We start from the raw sequence: 21,470 nt of genomic DNA, 5'->3' as shown, positions 1-21,470 counted from the left end.
CCTGCTTCAATTGTAATATTCAACAGACTGTAGGTAGAGGAAGGTCAGAAGCATCAACTTTCCATATGACCTTGACAGATTCAATCAGCCAGTGAAAGTTGTGGAATTGGATTATGGGATTTGCGATGAAAAAGTGGTTTAAGGGGCAAGAGAAACTACACTTCTTGTTTTCAAAAGCTGGCCTGGTGTAATAGCAATCTGGAGCAACATTGACAAAAGGTGTAAAAGATATTAAAGAATATTTTTGTGTGTTTTTTGTTGTTGATTTTAATACTGTAGTTGTGTATATTGTTCGAGACTGGCATAGTTTTTGTAAATTATTACAGAAAAAAAATCAATGAAATGCCAGTGTTTGTATCTTCCAGGTAGAATCGATTTCTTTACTTACGAATATCTCCACACAGAAACATTCACCCCCAGGAGTATTAACATTGGAGGATGTCACCTGCTTCATGTCCTGCTCTAAATACATGCAGTGATCCTAGGGCTAAACATGCTTTTAAACTTGCTCTCTTTACGGGGCACTAAATGCATTCTTTCATAATTGTTATTGATCAGTTGCTTGAACGGTTCCAGGGCTAAGGATGTCTATAAAAGCTTGTTGCACTTGGAGAAAACCTGTATTTGATACTGTATTAAAGAAATATTTCACTATGCTTTTAACATTCCTGAACCTGGGAGCAGAGCAGAATACTTTGAAGACATCAGATATGATCAAGTGATCGGTTCAGAACTCCAAACCTGATGCCACTTCGGTTCTGTTTTAACCTCATTTCAAGTATGTGGTGTTAACAGATTGTGAACAAAACATAACCTGATCAAGATGTATTGCTGGATAAATGTTAAAAAAAATATATCTTTTTTCCTCTTTTGTGGAATGAGATTGCTGTTCAACACAAGTAGTAATCTCTCACATAAACATGTTTTCCTGCTTTTTGGCTCTGCAGTTCATAAAAAAATATGCTTTGACAGTGCTGTACTCTTTCAATATATATTTCTTGGATTTGGTAAACACTGTCCATGGCTTGGAGCAAGCAAAAATGTTCCACAAAACAAAAAACATAAAATCAATACACGTTTTTCATTGAGCATAGCGGAGCATGCCATTGGCCTGAATGAAGAGAGCTTGGCAGGAGAACAGAGCTGGAAAGAGTTGTCAAGTTGTAAAAATATAATGAAGGAGCTACAGGGCTTTTCCCCAACAAAATAACTGGTCTGAGTTTGTAAGAACTTCAAGTATAACAAACAGCTTGGAATGAAAATCCTACATGAAAGCAGGACAGCCATGACCTCTTTGTGCTGTCTTGGGGAAATTCAGCAGAACATTGCTGTATTCAGCACTGTGCAGAAGTAAATTTCTCTCACAGCAGCTCTCAGCTTTCCTAATTGCCAGGTGAATGAGGAGTTGGGAGACTAAGCTGGTGCCTGTGGCTACTTGGAGCCTACCAGAATAGAGCAGAGGCATGTCGCCCTTGTTTCTAATTAAAATTTTAAAAAATTGCCAGGGCGATGGTACTTGCTTAAATACACGAGCTCCCTGCTAACAAGCCATCCCGTCCGTGTGCAGCAGGATTTGCCTGCAGAGCTCCATGGTTTGGAGTGCTTGGTAGCAGGTAAGGCTGTCACCAGTTAAGGTGATACCAAAAAGAGTACAGTGATCTAGAAATGTTGCTGTGGTGGCTTTGTTTGTCTCTTGTGTTCTGTTATGAGCTATGTGACAAAACGCAAACATTTTCAGGCTGCAGACTTTTTAAGGGAGTCCTAGATAAGCGCGTTTGTATCCCAGCAGAATGCCTCTGATCTTGAGAAACCCCTGGCCCACGTGCTTTATAGTTTTGTACACACTGTTTGAAAGGACCAGTGTCTGAATTTGTCCACACTGTGCGTCTGTTTTCCAGCATTTTGCTTCCGATGCCTACCTCTTAGCGCTATTTCACTCACAAAAAAAAGTTGTGCTTAGCTTCGAAAGTACTGGTGAAATTGTTCAGTAGCTGAACAGTTCCTGTCCCGTGATGGGAAGCATGTCCCCTGTTTGAGCAAAGTGCTGCGGTTTGTCACACGAAGCCTGTTGGCGAAGGCCTGTCGGGCTGTAGGACAGGTGCACGACCGAAGGCCCGTCAGCTTGGGCCTGTGTCAGGCTGGAAGGGCGGCTTGCTTCCCTGTCCTGGGGTGGAGAAGGGGTTGCAGTGTCAGGTCCCTTGAGCATGCCTGGGGTGCTGTGTGGCCTGAAAAAGCCACAAAGGGGGGAAATAATGAGTTTGTTTAGATGAAAACTCCTTCCTGGGTCATCAGTGCAGCCGTTGTTTAGTACCTTGTCTCAGCTTCTGAATACCCTGCTTGTCTGTCTTCAACCCAAGGCTGATGTTGGGCTCCAGCACGGCACATTCCCCCAAGGCAGGGGTGTGCAGGGACGTGGTCTCTTCAGCTTTGGTGGGGGCTTTCATGGACAAAGGCCTGAATGGCAGAGAGATGGGGGTACAGGTCTCCAGCACTGTTAGTTCAGCAGTCCCCTCAGCGGGCTGTTGATGGCTTTTGTCTGGACTCAAATGTACTTGCAGAAATGACGCTGACGTTTTGCTTCCCCCGGCCTTCCTTCCATCTCCCTGCAAAGCAAAAATATTCTAGCAGAGCAGTCACAAGGGTCAGACAGGGAGGCTGATGAATGGTGCCAATGTGCTAGAGCCAGGGATTTTTGTCTCAGCTTCCCATTCCTTCTGCATTTTTCTGATTGACTGGATGTAAAGAGCCTCACTGGACTGAAGTGATTATATTTGCCCAATCTGCCTTTTTAAAGGCTGCAGGGGAACAGAATATTTTTGAAGCCCAAATCCTCGCTTACCTCCTGGTTGGCCTCCCAGAGCTCTGCCCACAGCTGTGGGGAGAGGACAGGGCAGAGCAGGACTGGAGGATGTACCAGCATCGTTTCCCTGGGGTGAGCACGATGTGGCTCCTTGGGTCGCTGTGGGAGCTTGCTAGCTCCCCTATGCTTGCACTGGGCTTTGCTTTGAGCTTTCAGCTCAAAAAGACCCAAAACTCTTTGGAGCTGCCAGATGTCACCTGCTTTCATTTGAAATCATGCAAAACATCGGGGTTCACTCGCTTCAGTCAAAATCACATCTAGGCTTGCCCAGAAAGGGCTTGACCTGGCGCTCGTTGAAGCCAATGGAAATTCCGTTGCTATTTCAGTGACAAGCCTTGGTAGCGCTGGGAGCTTGTGGCAGAGGCACAGTTTTTCCCCTGAAGTCTGTGGATGTCTGAGGCAGCTTGAGAATTTCTACTCCTCTGTGGGAAGCACCTCTTCAAACAGTACGTAGGAAATGGCAGCGTTTCTCTTTCTGCCGGGAAATAAGATTGGGGGTAGGGTGAAAGGGAGGTCTGACTTGCCCTCTGTTCCCTGACGAAAGACATGACCTTCTTCACTTGAGCAGCCTGCGTCTGAACTGACAAGCTGCTGCTGCAGCAGAGAGCGTCGCTTCGTCGGAGCAGAAGCTGCAGCGTGGTTAGACGCCTCGGCACCAGCCCTGAGAGGGGGGATTGCTTTTGTCCCTGACGTGAGGCCAAATTAAGTGAATCGCACGGTGACGTGTGGAATCATTCTTCTTGTTTGTAGCGCTCTTCTGAGTTATGTGATAGCAGGAACTTGAAAAGCATTTGGCTTTGTTCTGTTTGCTCCCAACAAAATCTGAAGAGGTTTGTCTAGCTGCTGCAGGGGGAGCTGACTTGGGACAAAAGAGCACTTGGGGTGTTTTCAGCACTTTTCTTCTAATCTGTCTGCACAGGCTCAGGGAGGTGGCTCTTTGGATCCAGAAGGTGAGAAGTTCAAAGAAGTGGGGCAAAACTCATTATATAGACATTGCAAAGCTGTGGTTTTGTGACTTTTATGGATTGTTTGAACTGTATTTCCAGCAAATTACATATTCATGAACTGTACTCATTCTTAGCTAGACCGTTCATTTCACAAGAGCTGTATTATCTGTGACTGGAAGTTACCAAATCTGCTGTAACTCTAGCATTTTTATGCATATACGTTGGTGCTTCTGAACAGTAGGAAATGTGTGTTGCTCCCCCTCTGTTCAAGGCTGATCAGCCATCTGGTAATTCTCACTAGAAGATACGTTATGCTTTTTCAGCTATGAACTGTTCTCAGCAGGGATCTACATCTTAACAGGAGTCTTTTGGGCTACTGAGAGGTAAGCGGGTGTTACGCCTGCATTTGAAAAATGTCAGGTTAAACCAGCACCTGAAGAAAAAAACAAACAGCCAAAAAAACAACCCACAGATTTGCTGTAGTGTTTTATTAGACCGTTGCAAGTAACTTCAGACCAATAGTTCCTTTGTACGAAACATTATGTACAAATGCATGCCTGATTGCAAAGAGGAGTCCTGTCCCAGGACGGGTGCAGACCACTAGCTTTCTAGCAACCCTACAAGGATGGCGAGAGAGGAGCGGAGGAAGCAGTAGAATTTGAAAGCCTTTGGGGTGGGTTATTTTAGAGATATGGAGATGGAGCACTGGCATTTGGTTTGGGAGTCTTTGTGGTATGGCACAAATCAGTTTCCAAGCAAGACGGAATAAAGCATAGGAGAAACTTCTGTGTGACAACCTGTAACTGCTTGGAAGACTGCTAAGAGTTCAGTAGCAGCCTGGAAGGATGTGATTGGCAAAACTGATCTTTTTTTTTTCTTTTTTTTCTTTTTTTCTTTTTCTGATGACTTGAATGATGGAATAGAGATTGTTTGTTAAATTTGTAGGGTGTTCTGAGCTGGGAGGAACTACAGACGCTTCAGAGAACCAGGTTTAGAGTTGCAGATAATCTCGATAAGTTGGGAAAATGATCTAGAAAAAAGGTGTAAGTTCAATAAATCAGTATGAAATGAGAAGTAAATAATCAGCTGCCTGATGGAGGCTTGCTGAGAGTCAACCAAAAATGTTATGCTGCTACAAGCAAAGAAAATGTCATACCGGGATGTATAAACAGCAGCATCATCTACAAGGCAGGTAGGGGAAAAAAAGTCAAATCTCCACAGCAATGGTAAGGGGTTTTCTGGAGCTCTGTACCCCGTGCATGCACACACATCAGCAGGGGTGCAGGGTGACTGGAGAAAGCTGCTCCTAATGAAAGGTTTAGAGACCACGTTCAGAGTTGAAAGAGCGTGGTTTGCATAGTCTAGAGTAGAGAGGTTTGAGGAAGGAGATAGATGCGACTGCAGTCTTTAAGTATGGGCACTTTCTCAAACAGGAAAGGAATGATTGCTGTTCTGGCCCTCTGGGGTGAAACAAGGAGTTTGGGACTTCAGTTACAGGAGGAGCAAAACTGCATTTGGGAATCAGGAGTAGCTTTGTAGCTGCAGGGAGAGTGATGTCTTGGAGTCCTTTGCCTGGGAAATACTAAACATGGGGAAAATAGGCGGAGTTGATCTGTGTTGGCCTAAGGATGGTCTCTCACTTATCCAGGTCCTTGTAGACTTGCTTGTTAAGATCCTTGTAAGTGGGCCAACAGCCACTGAGAACAATGAGAACACATTTGTGCGGAGTAGGGCTTTGTACATAATCATATTCTAAAACCTCTTTCTGAAAGTCAGCTGCTCTAACACTACAAGGAAAAAAGCATTGCAATTAAGGAGAAGTTATCTGATGTACTGTGCTTTGGTCAATGTTCAAGGGAGGCTACAAGATTGTACTTCCCACTGACTCGGTTGGCAGCGTAACTTCAAAATTTCATTAGTCCGTAGAAAGGAATTGCAGATAAGGTATGTACAGAACTAGTCTTTGAACTGCAGCGAGTGACAGCTTGGCTGCATGAACACCAATCCGTGAGACAGCACTTGCTAATGATCAGGCTGACTTGTCTGCCCCAGCTTCCTTTGTTTTGCAGTTGCACTGGAAAACATGCCATTTCCATGCTATTTGATGTTTGCTAGGCGTTTTGCTCCAGCAGCGAGATGGCCAGCCTTCTTCCTCCAGCACAACCCTGTACTTGGGTGGGAAGCGGAATGTGGCACAGCGCTGGAGACAGCAACACGAGCCACACGGTGCAGTAAGCGTCCTAGTTGTTCATCCGTGCAACAAGTTGCTTAGGGACAAACTGCAGGGAGCATGAAACACTTGAGTTAGGGGAGTGGGTGGACGGTGTTCCCAACTCCCCGGACATTTGCATTCCTGGGAAGGTAACTTTGAAGCTGCGAGTCCCCACAGGGTTACCAAAAGACTTGGAGCTTGGACCAGGTGCCAAGTCTGCCTGCCAGTGTCTCTGTCATCTTAAAGAGCAGCTAGCAATAGGGTTAGACCTAGGGCAGCACATGCGGCTCCGTACGTGCTCATAGCACGGGCACAGGGGATGAAGCCCGGAGCTCCCCTGTTGCTGGCTCCCACCATCACATGGTAATTCATGCGTTGTGGCTACGTCTGCTGCCTGGTCTGTGCCTTCCAGGTGCAGTCGCAAAAACCACGGTGGCCGAGGTTGTGTTGCACATCACGCACGTGAATGCTGTGCTGGGCTCTGGCAGGAGCGAGGATCCCCCCGGCTAGGAGAAGGCCTCCGTGCATGTGCTGAGTGGGTGAAAGCAGAGCGCTTCGTGCCGCAGAGCTGGAGCAAGAGGCACTGAGTAAGCAGGGCCAACGCATCTATGACTGTGCCTCCCCACGGAGTTCCTCTGAGGGGGGAAAATCTGCTGTTTCATGCAAGGAAAAGTTATGTAGACAAGCTGTGTTTCGGTGCCTGGTTTTGTGCAAAACATGGAAATCCTTTCCTGCCTGGTCTCTTTTCATTCCTTTTCCTGTCAGTCATTGCACGTGTCACCAGTGTCTGTGGAAAAGACAGCACAGCCAGGGCCCGAGACTACTGCAGCCTCTAGTGTGTGAAAAGCAACATTAGCTTAAAGATTTTCACATGAGAACTGCTGGTGATTGACAGGACATAAAGCACAGTCATTAAAACCAGAAACGTGTCTGCTCCGGAACCCCTCACTGGCATCCTGAATTCAAGTGTGTAACAAACTTCCTAGCAGCGTGGTGCAAATGTGAGCACAGCCTTGGGTTTATACTGAAAGTTTTGTGTTTTGGTAGCATGGTTTGGCTCACTTCGGCAGCCGGTAAGGGGAGAATTTGCGCAGCATGCTTGGGGTTGGCTTCCCCAGCCGTGTGCGGGTGTGCAGCGTGCTGGTAGCCGCATCTAGCCCCGCAGCCCAGCAGACTCCAACGGGGCAGGTGTAATACAGGTATTCTGACTGGATTTAAGTGTGTTGCCATCAGTGCTACGCTCAAAACAGCTGGCTTTGTTACCTCCACTGCAAGCTGCTGTCACGTTAGCTCGTGTCAGATGCCAGCCATTTACAGTATGCGCCATCACGGCATGACTTCAGTTGGCAACACGGAGTCAGTCACATGCCAGCAGCCTCCTGTAAGGGTGGGGGAGTATGTGGGAAGAAGGGGGAGAAGATACTCTCATAAAATGCTTTAATGATTTATTTTTAATATCCATTTTTTAAGCCTGGGGAATTGCAGCCCATATGCTTTTCCCTCCTGGCTGTAGTTGGCAAAGAAGCTGATGAATATGGTCCTTCATACTCCTTCCATTTTGTGAGGAGCCAGAAAATATGGCTATATTTAGCACGTTTCCAAGGCCAGCAGCAGAGTCTGTTGCTGGGTGGTGATTCCCTGGCTGGAGGCTCATGTGCCACCCTGGGAAAGGGTGGGAATGTGTGTTGCCTGGAATCGGTACTCGTGCTGAAATAACAGCACCGAAACAAACTCCACCAATTCCGGTGCGACGGATGCAGTGGTTACAGCAGGCTCAGCACGCTGCTCAGCGACGTGGGTCGGTCTCTCACCGTGCCTTTCCTAATGCACACAGCCGTCCAGTTCAGGTGCTTTGGTGGGCGCTTTCCTGTGTGGTGCTCAGTGCTTCTGTGTAGGGCTCTGAGACCACCTCGTGCCCTTGTGCTGAACATCGATATGCTGGAGCCGCAGCTACTCACTGCATCAAAGCAGTCGGTGCCTTTTAGTGGTAAAAATGTTCATCTGAGGCTTAGGAGCCTGACTCCTGTTTTATTTTCTCTTCCCGTTTTCCTAGGCCAACCCAGGTATAAAATGGAGTTGTCCTTATTTGTCCCCATCCCACTATCCACACAGCAGATTTGCTACCAGTTCCCCGTTGTTTTCCCCGCTGTGTTTCAGCTGGTACTGAGAAGTGAATAATGTCAGTTCCTTCTTCCTTCTGGCTGCTTTCGTAGAGCCGAAATCAGTCTTGAAAAGCTTTTGTGTTGCTGAGAAGTACTGGGAAACTGTGGACTTTGTGATAGAAGTGTAGAAGAAGAGATTAGCCGTACCAGCGTGGATGTTCAGTAGTGCCCATTGCTTTAGAGCAATTTTGAAAGTTTTTTTTCATAGCTGGATGTCTGAACCGGGGTTGCCAAGAACAGGAATGTTTTGTCTCTGTCACACCATCAGTTCCTAACATTCATCGTCAGATGAAGAATCGACAGTGGAGTCGGAGGGTGAAACTCTTCTCAATTGTGGCTTTTAAGCAGTCATGGTGAAATGCAGCAGTTAATGATGCTCGGGACTAAAATGATGACAAGTGGGAGCAAGGTTGAAGGTGTGATTTTGAATTTGCATGCCGTGGTGATTCATTTAGTCTTCCTGGAGCCATAGAAGGCCTGAACGACAGCAGTGCTTGCACTTCACAGCCTTTGCTCTGCAGCAGCATCTCTGTGCACCTCCGCAGCTCTTAGTTCCTTGCAAACGAGTATCACAAACCCTCACTGAAACCAGTAGCCCTCCTTTTGGGCACTGGTTTCTGCTCACGACTCTCTGCAGACAAGGCCTCGTGTCCTATGTTTTCTTGATAACAAAAACATTTTGTTTTCAGAAGCCCCCAACTGGAATCAAATAAACTCTGTTTTGAAGGGAGAAAAGAAAAAAAAAAAAAGAGCGCAAAGCTTCACACCAAGCCTGCTATCAGTGACATGCAAAATTTCAGTTAGAATAGCAAAGTCCTTTTCTAGCTGAAGTAGACCCTATAAGTATTATTTACAAAAACGGTAGCTGTTTTATCTTCTCCATTCCTGCAGTGTGGAAGCAACTTCCCAGATTTATTCCAAATTTGGTAGAAATTTCGTGTTTTCCCAACGCAAGGTACTCGTGCCAAGTTTCGACCAGGAAGAATTTCGAGGATTAACATGTAAGCCCTTGAAGGCTGTAGCTTAGAATAGAGCAGCTGCCCGGCCGCTGGCGGCACGCGGCTCTGAGTGGGTCTGCATCCCTGCGGAAGCTGTGGAGGTGGGATGCTGCAGACGTGCTCTGAGCCTGGAGGCTGGGCCCTTGTTTGGTTCCAGGTGGTGGGAAGGGCCGCGGGGGGACCCGATCCTATGGAGCTGGACAGGCGCCGCCTTCTTTGCGAGCTCCTCGGTGCACGTGGGTTGGGGAGGGGAAGGCCATAAACAGATCACAGAAACAGCGTGGTTTGGAAAAATAAATTCAAGATGGTGTCTAACGTCACCTTGAGGCAACGTGGTTGCTTTTGCTGGTCCTCCCGTCTGCGAGCAAGGTGAGCAGGGTCAGTCTGGGAAGCAGGAAGGGCAACCCAGGCCAACCTCGTTCCAAACGAGTCTCCTCCTCCTCCTGGTTTAACGCAGCTATTTACCTTTTAGCAGTGCTGTCTTCTCTGGGCACCAGCCAGCCGCGTGGTGCCATTTTACCCTCACTTCAAGCAGCTGTAGGAAAGTGTCTGGCGATGAGGATTCATGTACTCAGGGCCTGTGAGCAATTAGCTCACTGCTAGGGATCTGGTGCTGTTGGATTGCAGAGAAGCCAAAACAAGAGCGTTAAAAAAGCCTCCTCTTTTTCAGTTTGGTTGTCAGGAGACGCTTAGCACCTCCTCTAGGAGCAAGGCACGATCAGAAGCCTGCCTTTGCAGAGCGAGAAGTTTGCGAGTGGTTTTTTCCCCGTCCCAGCAGGTTTAGCCCATCACTTCTTGCGTTTAATTATTTGCCTCTAAATAACAGTGGTGAGCCAGGAGTTTTGTTTAACTGGGCTTGATCGCCTCAGAGCAGATAAGAGGAGTCTGTCTCCAGTCTGACGCTCCGTTGCACGGCCCCTTCCACGCTGCAGACCGGCTCTGCAGCCCTCTTCTCCGTGAAGTCCTTGTCCCTATCAGGAAAGGGGCAGCAGAAAGCACACCTAAAGCTTGCAGCTCCAGCAGCCTGCCTCTCCCGGTGTGCTGGGAGGGTTAAAAGCCATCCTCTCCGGTGCGTCACAGCACTGGCTTTGTGCAGTGATTCCACCTGTGCTTTTGGACTGGCAGAGACAGGCCTTAAAAACCCCCAGGGGAGCATCCTCAGTTCAGGCAGGGGACATCACAGAGGGGTTTCCACCAGCCTGAGGAGCCCTGTGTCCGGTGACGTGTAACGGGGTACGCACGCGGGTCTGGGTATGGGGTTACGGTTACGCTGTGTGTGATCCTGCCAGCGGGCAGGGACAGGAGATCACCTCGTTTGCCCTTTTGTTTTTTTTGAAAGCACACTTAATTATATTGGGGCTGAGAACTCAGTGTCCAACCCTCGGAGAGAATGCCCGGGACACAGGCTGGGTAAAGGATGGTGCTAGTCCTTTGCTGTCTGCAGTAACAACTATTAGTTATCCGTCACGTAACAGCTCTGCGTCCCTCAGGTCTGGCCCTGTTCCGTTAGGCTCTGAATAGCCCCAAGGAATTAACGCCCCCTGCTCTCCCCTCCTTCTCCCCCCCCAAAAAAGGGCACAAAACCCAAAACCACACAAACATTTTTGCATAAAAGTTACTTATAAAACTTGTGCATGAGTTGTACAAAATGTCTCCGTTATTCTGTATGCCTCTTTCGAGGAGGAAAAACATAAAGGAAAAAAAAAACATTATTTTTAAAGAATTATTTATTCTTAATGTTAAAATTTGTCACTAGTTTTGTGTGCTTAGTGGACTATTGGCATTTATTTTATTTTTTATGTATTTTATTTTATTTTTAAAATTTTTATTTTATTTGAAGGTTCATATGACTACTTGCAAACACTATTAAAGCAAGGTGCTGTTTACAGATGGTTTTTGAAAGTGATTCTTTGAGTTTATTTCAGGTAATTTGTATCATTCGTGATACTCTGCTTTTTTGGGAGCCACAGGTTTCACTTGTACTTCTGTTTATTTAGGGGGGGGAAAAGTAATCAGTGACGCAAAGTACCGTGGCTTTTAATGAATGAAAGCACAAAGGGGAAATTTGCTTTAATTATTATTCCTGTTACTGCTAATCTTCAGTATCTCAGGCTACATGTATGCTGAAGATCAGAGGTGCTTTTTACAGAGAAGTTGTCTGACGTTTTACCCAAAGCAGCTGGGGAAGTAAGTGGCAGAGACAGTTTTGTTTCTCGCTGTCTGGTTGTCAGGGCCAATTAAGTGGCCTGGGGTTGGAAGGGAGTGGAAAAAACAAGAATCACAAGAAAATGGGGAATTTTTGACATCGCTTCTGGAACTGTTGTTGCTGGCTTCTCAGAATAATGGTGTTTGTGTTTTGTTTTGTTTTGTTTTGTTTTTTTACAACAATCATGTTAACGTCAGGAAGCTTCACTTTTGGTTTTAGCTTGATAGCGTTCAGTTAGTGTTACAGCAGCAGAAGTCATGTTGCTCTTTTCTTCACCTAAGTATTGCACTGCTACAGGAAAATCACAAAAGCAGCACAGTAGGTACCAAAATGCCTCTGCCTGGATGATTGTGTTGTTACAGTAACCCAAACAATCCTTAATTAAATTTCTCTGGCTGCCATGAGTGTTACATGCGCTGAGATGCTGTTTCATTATGTTTTTCAGGGCCGGTGTACCCGAGAGAACTGCAAATATCTCCACCCTCCCCCACACTTAAAAACGCAACTCGAAATAAATGGACGCAACAACCTGATCCAGCAAAAGACAGCCGCAGCCATGTTTGCTCAGCAAATGCAGTTCATGCTACCGGGCGCGCAGCTACAGCCGATTGTAAGTTCCCACAGTGGATTGGGTTCACTCTGGTCCAGATTTGTTTCCTGTTTGCTTCTGGAGGCCTCAGCCCTGTGCTTGAGCTCAGATAGGCAGATCTTCCTTCTGCACTGACTCCGGCAGCATCTGGGCGGGTGCTGAATACTGCCTGAGGGCATCCAAGTGTGGGACTGAAGAGCTACAGCAAGTCTGGCCTTCGGGTTGGTCTCATCCAGCCTCTGCTGTCACACACTGTAAGCACAGGGCTCTGTGATGCTGCCTCTGCATATTCTTGCAAGGTGTGGCGCTCCTTTCCTCTGATAACTATGTTCCTGTGAGATTCAGGGCATCAAGTGGAAGCATCTTAGCGCTAGCTGGATTTTTGACCAGTTAATTCATGTACATCGCAGAAATTGAGTGTCTTGATTCCAGTGTGTCATGTTTTGGATATCTGTTTTGCACTGGGATGAGGATGCTGGAATTCTTCTCTTCTGTGGCAAGAAGCCAGCTGAGTCCCTCGGACTAGGTACATTGCACTCGAGGGCTAAAAACAGGGAAGATGAATCCCACCCAGACTGTAAGGTATTTATGTCTGGGAGTGAGATGAATTTCATTGCAGTTGCCCCTACTGCACGGTTTTTCACAGTAATGCTGCTTTATACCTACAGCAGGGAAGTTTTACTTCTCTTCAGGTAGGGAGGGAAGCCTGTGGGAGATAGGTGTTTGCAGAGCAGGTGGTTTGATGAAGCCTTCGTTAGCTGTCCCTGCTGTGGACTATCAGTTAAAGCAGGTTTTCAGGCTGGAGAACCCTGTTAATGCCAGGGAGAGAATGGCTTGTGCCTGCTGGCTGATGTATCTGGGAAGAGGCAACAATCATCTGGTGAGTTTGTGTCTGTCACCGCGTGTATCTTTAAGAAAACGTCAGAGGTCTTGAAGTAGCTCTTCAGTGCTGACATAAATAAGCTGCACATTTTTAACCGTGAGCCTAATTAGGAATTTTCCATTTAAAGTCATGGCTGAATGTCTTTCCTGGGGCAGTGTGCACTTGATGTGCAGTTGCTGGGTGAGGCTCCTTGGGCTGTGCCACACAGGAGGTCTGACTAGATCCCTAGGACAAACCCTTCTAGCCTGAAGACATACGAGTCTGTAATCCAGCCTGCACTTGGCCTCGTGGTGTCCCATCTACAGTCCCTGGCTTCTCTGCGCAGATGGGGCTTCAGACTCAGCATCCATCACCCCACTTTTGACAAGTTTGGGTATCACTGGTTTATCTTTATAAGACATTGAGGGAGTGTTTTTCCTTCTTGGAGGCTGTTGTGCTGTTTGCTATAGGAGTTTGTGATGATGCTGTGCTTCGCTGTGCCACTGGACTGAGGCATTTCTGCAATTTGGCACATTCTTTGTTTCTTGTGAAGGCTATTCCATGATCATCCTGCATGTGCTAGCAGCTTTATCTTCACCCTGCCATGTAAGATAGGGAAATGCTGTTAATTCTTCCAATTTCAAAGGTGGGAAAGTAAAGCAGAAAAGAAAATGGGCCACAAGAAGTCATTAGTTGCTCTGGATCTTAAACTCAAATCTGCTGCCATCTTTGCACCTCTTTTTGTGGAGTTTGCTTTTCACCAAAGTGCATGTACATGAGAAGGAAATCCTGAATTCCCACAAAATGGTAGCACTGGTTTCCTAGCCCTGTGTCGAAAGCAAACCTTTCCCGTTTGGGGTTTTCCTCTGTGGGGAATTCACAGTGGATGCTCTTTGGCTGGCTGTTCAAAATATCTTTGGGATTTCCTCTTGGGAAAGTTCTCATCTTCCCACTTTGCAATCTTGCAGGTCCAGTTCATTTCTACCACAATTTCTCTGCTGCCTTTTAAATTGCCTCTGAGACTGAATCTGTTGCTTTGTCTAGTTAGTGCTCTCATTTCAGAGGTAACCTTATCTGATGAGAAAGGTCCCTGGTTTCTAAATTGTGCCATGAGGGAGACATGGGCAAAGAAGAAAAATAAAAATTTGTTCTGCGACGACTGTTCATTTCCTGCTTTCCCACACTTTGCTCAGAGTAAACGAGCTCTTGTTGTAATTCCTGCTGCCCAACTTGTTCCACATCAGTTTCAGGACAAACAAGAGACTGCTCTTTCACCTGCCTTTGATTTTCCAAAGATGCTGCCAGTGGAAGCAGGCTTTGAGAATTTTTTTTTCTCTCTTTCTAAATGAGAAGGGTGGGGCCTCCTTCTGGCTACACATGAAATTCTTCAAAGCAAAAAGCATTATATCAGATGCAGCAGCAGAACAGATCCCATGTGATCAGAAAGCTGATCAACGGTATGCCTGCTTAATTGGGGTGCTTGCCAGAGACGAGATTTGAAGCAGTATATTTAATAGCTCCGAACAATAGCTGAATGCCTAGACATTTTAAAGTGCATTTTCACCAGAAAAGCTACTATGTAAAAACAGTACTTAACTTAGCAGCTTTGCATCGCAATTCCTGAAATGGCATTGGATGTGTCTGTGTATGAGCTTGCATCTGAACGTTCACCATCAGATCTTCTTGCACCACTGCTGACATCCAGCAAGAGCTAATCTTCCCGTTGAGCCAACAGTCAGGACCCTCATGATGCCTGTTTAATGAAGCCACTGCTTGGAGAACTGTGTCCCAGGTGGGTTGCCTGCTGCACACTGCTCACAGAAGCCTACTAGGTGCGAATTAATGGTTGCTAGCGTGAGCCTGTTTCTCTGAAGTCTCTGGTTGCTCTCTGATGTTGCTGTTAACCATCCATGCAAAGCTGAGAATCACATGAATGTTTGATGCCCATGATGCAGTTTTAAACAGAAGGCTTCATGCAGCACTTAAAAACAAGTCAGGCAAGGACACAGAGGCGAGTGTTTACTCTGTATGTTATACTCCTCTTAGAGGAACCGTGGGGAGATCACACAGGTGCCAAGTAGGAAGGCTTTGTAGTAAAATTTCAACTTTTAAAAGTCCGAATTCACCTTAACGGCTGGCTTTGGCTGAACTGTGTTGGAAGCTCCCTGGGATGGTTTTGCCTATGTCTCTGTTGAAGACCAAGTAGAAGTCAGCTTGAAGGTGGATAGAGCTGGGTTCTGGCATTGACACGGAGAGCCGTTTCAGTCAATGCTCAGATGCGGTTTCTTTGAGACGCGTGTGCAGAAGCAAGGACACCAAAAGATGATGCTCTCTGGACCTGATCCACACCCTTTTCATTCTGTTTTATCCCTTTGCAGCGGTATGAGGCAGACTTCTGGAGTTGGCCGTGGAGGTGCTTCAGCACTGACTCCTGAACTGACCCAGCGGTGCCTGGTTGTGGCTTGCGAAGTGCTGCCCTGTTAGTGCTGTCTGAACAGATGGCTGCGTAGAGCACTGCAGTGTTGGTACAGCTGCCTCTGCTGCCTCGCAGCTGCTTCTACTGCTGCCCTGGGAAGTTGTTTCCCCTCTCTGCACTCTTTGCTTTCAAGCCCTACAGTTTTTCTTCCTGTCACGCTCTTTGTAGACTGAACTGTCTCTCCAGGTGTCTTGACGTCATTCAGTCGCATGCACCCCCAATGACAACCTGATCCAGGCTTTAACCCAGCCCTGTGTCCCTCTCCTGGTGCAGCAGGTCTCTGCCACTGCCCTGTGCTACTGATCGAGGGGATAAAGCACAGGGTGACCAACTTTCTTGGCCAGTAACATGGAGTAAGTGCAGCAGATTTGAACTGGTATTTTGGGCACGTGCTTGCTCCGTGCAGCAAAAATCTGGTCCTCTGGACCTGTAGTCAAAAGCATAGTAAGAATGGATGAGCACAAGTACCTTCGCCTGCCTGGGAGCTGGTATCTGCCAGCAGCCGGTGTCATGGGGCATTTACACCGGACTTTTATGCAGCAGCAGCCCAGTCTTTGAGCTAGGAGTGTGTCTTTGGGGTCTGACTGGGGAAAAAAAGCATCTGTGGTAACAGGCAGCTGGACACAGTGGTAACAGTCCAGCTGGGTTCACTCCAGCATGCTCAGCCTTCATGCTAAAGCGATCGTCCTGCAGCAAGTCTCATGCAGTTGCATTGCATGGGAACACAAGTTTTTGCGTTTTCTGAACAGTACCACTTGTGTCTTCAATATCAGGGTCTTCAGCCTTATCAGTACAAGATCCATATCTTTTATATTTCTATCACCAGGCTGTAATAAAAGCTGCCTTTTTTTTTTTTTTTTACTGGGTCTCTCATTTTCAAGCTTTCCCTTTTTAGGGGCTGAGGTAACTCAGAATCAACACTTCCCGCCTGAGGCAGCGCTTGTGCTGTGCTCAACAAAACACCAACCGCTCCACTGCCTTCCTCTTCACACCCACTCTGTGTTTCTGCTGTAGCTTTAGCACAATTTCTGTTAGGCAAATTGAATGCAACTTCTAGTTTGTTAACAAAATCAGCTGTTCCAGGTCATACGTCACTCTGGTGACACGCTCCTCCCTTGGACAGTCCCTTCTCTGTGCTCGCACCTTCAACCAAACACCTCCTGTGCTCTGCATCTGGGAAGAGCTCAGAGCTGGGCAGTCAAACGACGGCTGCTGTGGACAGAGCCGCCTGAGTCTTCGGCAGGTGTTCCTCTGCGAGATAGTCTCTCAACACCCATTTCGGCTGTTTTCATTCTTGCAAGCATTTTAATACTTAGTAAACGAGTCTTGTGAGCTGCTACTGGTTTGATACCCTCTGCTACTACACGGTAACCTGTTTCCCTCTGCTCAGGAGTTACCGGTAGTGTTTGCATATGCTAAGCTTAATAAAAGGCAGTCTGCGAGGAAACCTGTCCCTGCATTTGCTGAACTTGCAAGAGCTCTACGGGGGACAACAAGGGAAAGTGGTGATGTTTTCCATTAGGCTGTTTTACCCCAGAGCATACCAGTGCTTGTGCAGATAGCAGGCTCCTAAGTCTGACATACATGAAGTTTTCAGGTAAAAGTAATTTCAGTTTCTTCAGACACACCTGGTAGAGTTGATCCCTAATTCTACCGCAGCCAGGCTGCCTGCTCCCAGGGGCTTCCCTCTGTCCTCAGTCGGCATGGGGACCTGCGGGCTGCATGCCCTGGTGTCCTGCAGCTCTGAAGGTGATCATCTGTGCTCCCAGTCATTAAAGGAGCCTATTACACAGGTCTGTCATTGAACCTTCTTAATACCGTCCAAGCTGGCTGTTGCCCGTGTCATAGCAACCTGTGTCAGACCTCACGCTGCTCAGGCAGCAGGCAGAGCTGATGGCCGTGCTGATGCCTGGCAGCTCGAGGTGGTGTTGGGACTGTCCCATGGTGTCTCCAGTGTCAGCGACTTCACCCAGCCCACCGGGCGCTTCCCTTGCACGTGTTTGTCACAGTCTGCGCTGCCACAGGTGCTCCAGGTGATCGCCTCAAGTTATAGTGGCAGTCGTTTGGAATTTCTGATAATCTTTAAGGCAAGCTAAAGCATTTCACCATTCCCACAGAGACAGTGCTTTCAACCTGCTATTCAAAAGCTTCGTCTTGATGCTTCATTAGTGTTGTTCCTTCATCAGTGATTTGGAGTTGCATTGTTGGGTTTTGCACTGAAACCACCTTAGCAGCCCTCTGTCAGGGGCTCACAGAGTGTGTGCCTGTCCACTGATTGTAAGACTTTTTTTTTATAGCGTGCAGTCAAAATATTGATCTGTCAGGCAAGTCTTCTGCCCAGATGCAATCACAAGAGATGGATGGGAGGTACAGGGGAAGAGTGCTGTTGGGAGTAGAAATTACAGTTGGGTTCTGGCTGCAAGGAAGAAATTTGCTTCTGTTCCCTCGGGACAGGCCTGGCACAGGGGACCTGCACAGACGTAAAGGGAAGAAAGATTTGGCTGGCAGCATCTTTATTACTGGTACTGATGCATAAGCCAGACTGGATTTCCCAATCCAAGACAGGCAGCCGGGGCTGGCAGTGAGCACAGCCCATCTTTTCCCCTCATCAGCCACAATAAATACAGAGCTCCCTGATGCCAGCTTACAAAGGAGCAGTTTTAAGTGCATTTAGCACACATCAGACTTAGACACCCAGTGTTTTTAGGTTTAATGCATTGAGTGAGGTCTGTTCGTTCTCTGGCTGTGCATCTGGATTTTAATACAGCCTTCCCCCAGCTAGGCTTTGCCTCTGCTCTCCTGGGTTTCCTGGAAGGAGGAGCCCTGGGTTGGTTTCAGGCTCTCATTTAAATGTGTTTTTTTTCTGGGATGATCTGCTGACAGGTGAGGGCTGGGGAGCTGCATCAGCGTCCAGCAGGGCGGGAGGGGAACGTGCGGGTCTCCCGGTGACAGTGCCCGCACGGCTCCTGAGTTTCGGTCCCCGGCCCTCGGGCAGGGTGTGGAGCAGAGCTGTAGCTTTCAGTCAGCAGTATCAGGTGCACGGTTCGGGCAGGCAGAATAAACAGCTATAAAACCTTGGGAATGCTGGAGCAGATGCCAGGCAGGGCATGGAAACGGGTGAATAACTAGTAGCAGGAATAAAATAAAAACCATCCTGATCCTTCATGCACCCCTCTGTAGGCCCCAGAACCAGGAGTAAATAAATAGCACTCCTTAATTGCTCTTCACAGACGTTTCTTTCACTTGCTTCACATCAGGCTCAGGTCCATTAGCTTGTGTTTTGTGTTGCTTGCTCCTGGTGAAGAAAGGAGATGCCCGTGAGAGTACGGCCTCGTAGATGGGGGCTGTGTTTCAGGGAGCAGGACCTGCCTCCCAGCTGTAGTGGTTTTTGTGGAGAGGCTGCTATATAACCTCTTTGGGAACATTTCAAACATCCTCCTACATGTTTCTGGTGAATTCATCCACTGTGAGGCATTGCAAGCCCCCAGCCTTACTCCCTGGCTCCACAAATGCCCCAGCATCTTCCCCTTGAGCAGTGGGAGAAGTGCTTCTCCCTGCATCCACGCTGCTCTCCCAGGATACCTGGGTTTTCTGCTGGATTAGGTGCTGGAAAAACATCAAGTAGATTTGCCCACGTTTGTGAAAGCCACATGTACTGCAAGGTTCAAGCTACTATGGATGCCTAAAATAAGCGCTGACAAAGTGTGTCAGGCTCTAGCATAATCCCATGCAGACTGGCCAGGCTGAAGAAGCGCCTTAAAATAGAATTAGCAGCGTGCATTGTGACAGAAGTACAGCACATGCCGTTGTAATTACTAGTGCTCATAGGAAGGAAAGTAGTCCAATGGATACTGCCTTCTCACTAAAGTGTTCAGGGAGTCATGGTGTTTGAAGATCCTTAAAGAGCTTTTCTAGCAGCAAAAGGTGTAATATGTCTGGGAGCCACTGAGAAGTGAAAGAGAGAAGAAAATGATTTAATGAAGGGCTGTGGACTGGAGGATCTCTGGGTTTAATAGTTAGTCTCCCATCAGCTGAAGCAGGGCTTAGATCAGGCTCAAAAGAAGGAACATTGGAGATCCCTCTTAGAGCATTTTTTGGTTTGCTACCCTTAAAACACCAAGGCCCCCTGATTCAGGAGGCTGTGTCTTGTCATTGTGGAGGAGAAAGTGGGATGTATGCTGGAGGTGACCTGTCATCCCGTTTCCTATCAGCACAGGGGCTGTTGCTATCACTCTGACCCTAAGAAGAGGGCATCATTAAGCTAAAGATAGGTTAGGTCAGCTTAGCTGGTGCTACTGTGGGTTAGTTTATTCCAGACCACAACAAGCAATGTGTTTTCTAGTATGTCAAAGTACTGGGATGAGTGTGCTTTCAGGAAACAAACTGTTCACATACATTTTCTTTTAGAAACCCATAGGACTGGACATACAAATACAAAGGCAAGGAAGGGGTGACGCGACATGCCTAAGGCCATTTTGTAAGCACACTTGTGTTTATCACTAAGCAGAGGCTCTAGCTACTGAGGACAGCGTCATGCATGCCAGCAAATGTGATCAGGCTTTAACTGTAAGCCAGAGTTTCCAGTGGAACAGGTGACAGAAGGAAAAATAAAAATAGTTGCAAGTCACAGGCTGTTTCCCCTGGGCTTTGTTGAGCCACTGTTAGGAGAGTAGAAAGGCTTCCGTGCAGGCTCTTGCCATCTGGGTGGTCGGGGGTTACTTTACATCAACTGGAATTGGGTCCATTCCCAAACACACCTCAGATCTGGCGCTTTAAAGTTTCACAAACTCCCTGACTATAGGGGCTATTCACAGACTTAAACTTCAGTACCCGCTTAGGAGTTTAGTATGACCTTGCCTACCTAGGAGAATGGAAATTCTTCTAACAGACTGGAATTGCTGGAGAAGTTCAGGCAAGGGAAGCTGGTCTGGCCACCTGCGCTCTCCTCTGCTCTTCTTGCAGGGCCTGCCTAGGGCAATTAAGGATTCAGGAACAGTCAAGGTCTTTATGGCCTGATGTTCTGTCTCCTCATGGGAACATCGCTTCCCGCAGCACAGGTGGAGTCCCGAACTTGTTAATGGCCCACCTGAACGAGCCACCTCACCTGGCACGCTCTGACCACGTCGCTTCCAAGCCAGCTACCCATCTGCTCTTGCAAATCTCTGAGGTCTGGCATGTTGCGTCGCTAATGATGTTGGTGTCCTCTTGTAGCCATTCCCATGGAGTGTAGGCGCGGGATGTTCCTGTAAAATGGCTTTTGCCTGGAGGATGTTGACGGTCTGAAACCTATCAATGTGCAGAATGGTAGACCTTGAAGGGTACCAGAGCAGAGATGCCTCATGACTCTAAATGATCCAGTTTGCCTACCTGAGCCAGGCTGTCCATGGTACCATGAAACTCAGTGCAGGTTTATAGTAAATTCAACCATGTAACTAGTTGGGTTACCTGCTTCTAGGTCCTGAAGCTTCAGTTTACCTTGAGGTCCCTGTACAGCGTTGCGGTGTAGACATACAGAAGCTGAGATATTTATTTGGAAATGAGAAGTCTGTTTTATTTGGGCCTGCCCTAATTGCTGGCATGAAATCCTTAATTGTGTCATTAGACTATAAAGATCATCAATATGCTTTGATCTGACAAATAAAGATGCCTTGTGTTCAGGATGAGTCACGAATTTGTGAGTCAGGAGAAACGAATAGATCACAAGTAAATGGCGATAAATGAATAGATTGGAGAGCACAGCATTTTGATGTTGCTAATCGAATTGTTTAAAAGGATTGAAGTGCTTCAAGGCTTTGACTGGATAATCCAAGACAGAGCTCTTTAACTAACATTTTGTTTTTCCTTTTTCTATACACAGACAACGTTTCCTGTGACTCCATCGCTTGCAACAAGCCCCACGATGGCTTTTAGTCCCTACCTGAGTCATGTCTCTCCTGGGATGGGCTTAGTTCCTGCAGAGCTTTTACCAAATACTCCTGTCCTGGTTTCTGGAAATCCTACTGTTACAGTACCAGGAGGCTCTGCTGGGCAGAAACTGATGCGTACGGATAAACTGGAGGTATTTGGATGTCTGATTTAATACTGCTAAAGGGAATGAACAGGGCATGTGGGTCTAACTGTTGCGCTCTGCTAGAGTGACCTCATGCAGTGCAGCGCAA

General features: G+C 47.2%; 1 protein-coding gene across 11 annotated transcripts in view; it reads left to right on the top strand.

The window, feature by feature from the left end:
• MBNL3 (muscleblind like splicing regulator 3) overlaps nt 1–21,470 on the top strand; it is a 100,551-nt gene that overhangs the window by 52,131 nt on the left and 26,950 nt on the right. For all 11 annotated transcript variants that reach the window (XR_010834867.1, XM_048075021.2, XM_048075040.2 and 8 more), the window contains 2 exons: nt 11,831–11,995; nt 21,170–21,370. Coding sequence is in view for 10 of the 11 variants with exons in the window: in XM_048075021.2 (XP_047930978.1) it covers nt 11,831–11,995; nt 21,170–21,370 (366 nt within the window). In the remaining variant the exon portion in view is untranslated. The remainder of the gene's footprint in view (nt 1–11,830; nt 11,996–21,169; nt 21,371–21,470) is intronic.

Source organism: Anser cygnoides, chromosome 13, assembly GCF_040182565.1.
Source record: "Anser cygnoides isolate HZ-2024a breed goose chromosome 13, Taihu_goose_T2T_genome, whole genome shotgun sequence".
Classification (NCBI taxonomy): domain Eukaryota; kingdom Metazoa; phylum Chordata; class Aves; order Anseriformes; family Anatidae; genus Anser; species Anser cygnoides.
The sequence above is the reverse complement of the archived record's forward strand: the minus strand, read 5'-3'. Positions and strand labels throughout refer to the sequence as shown.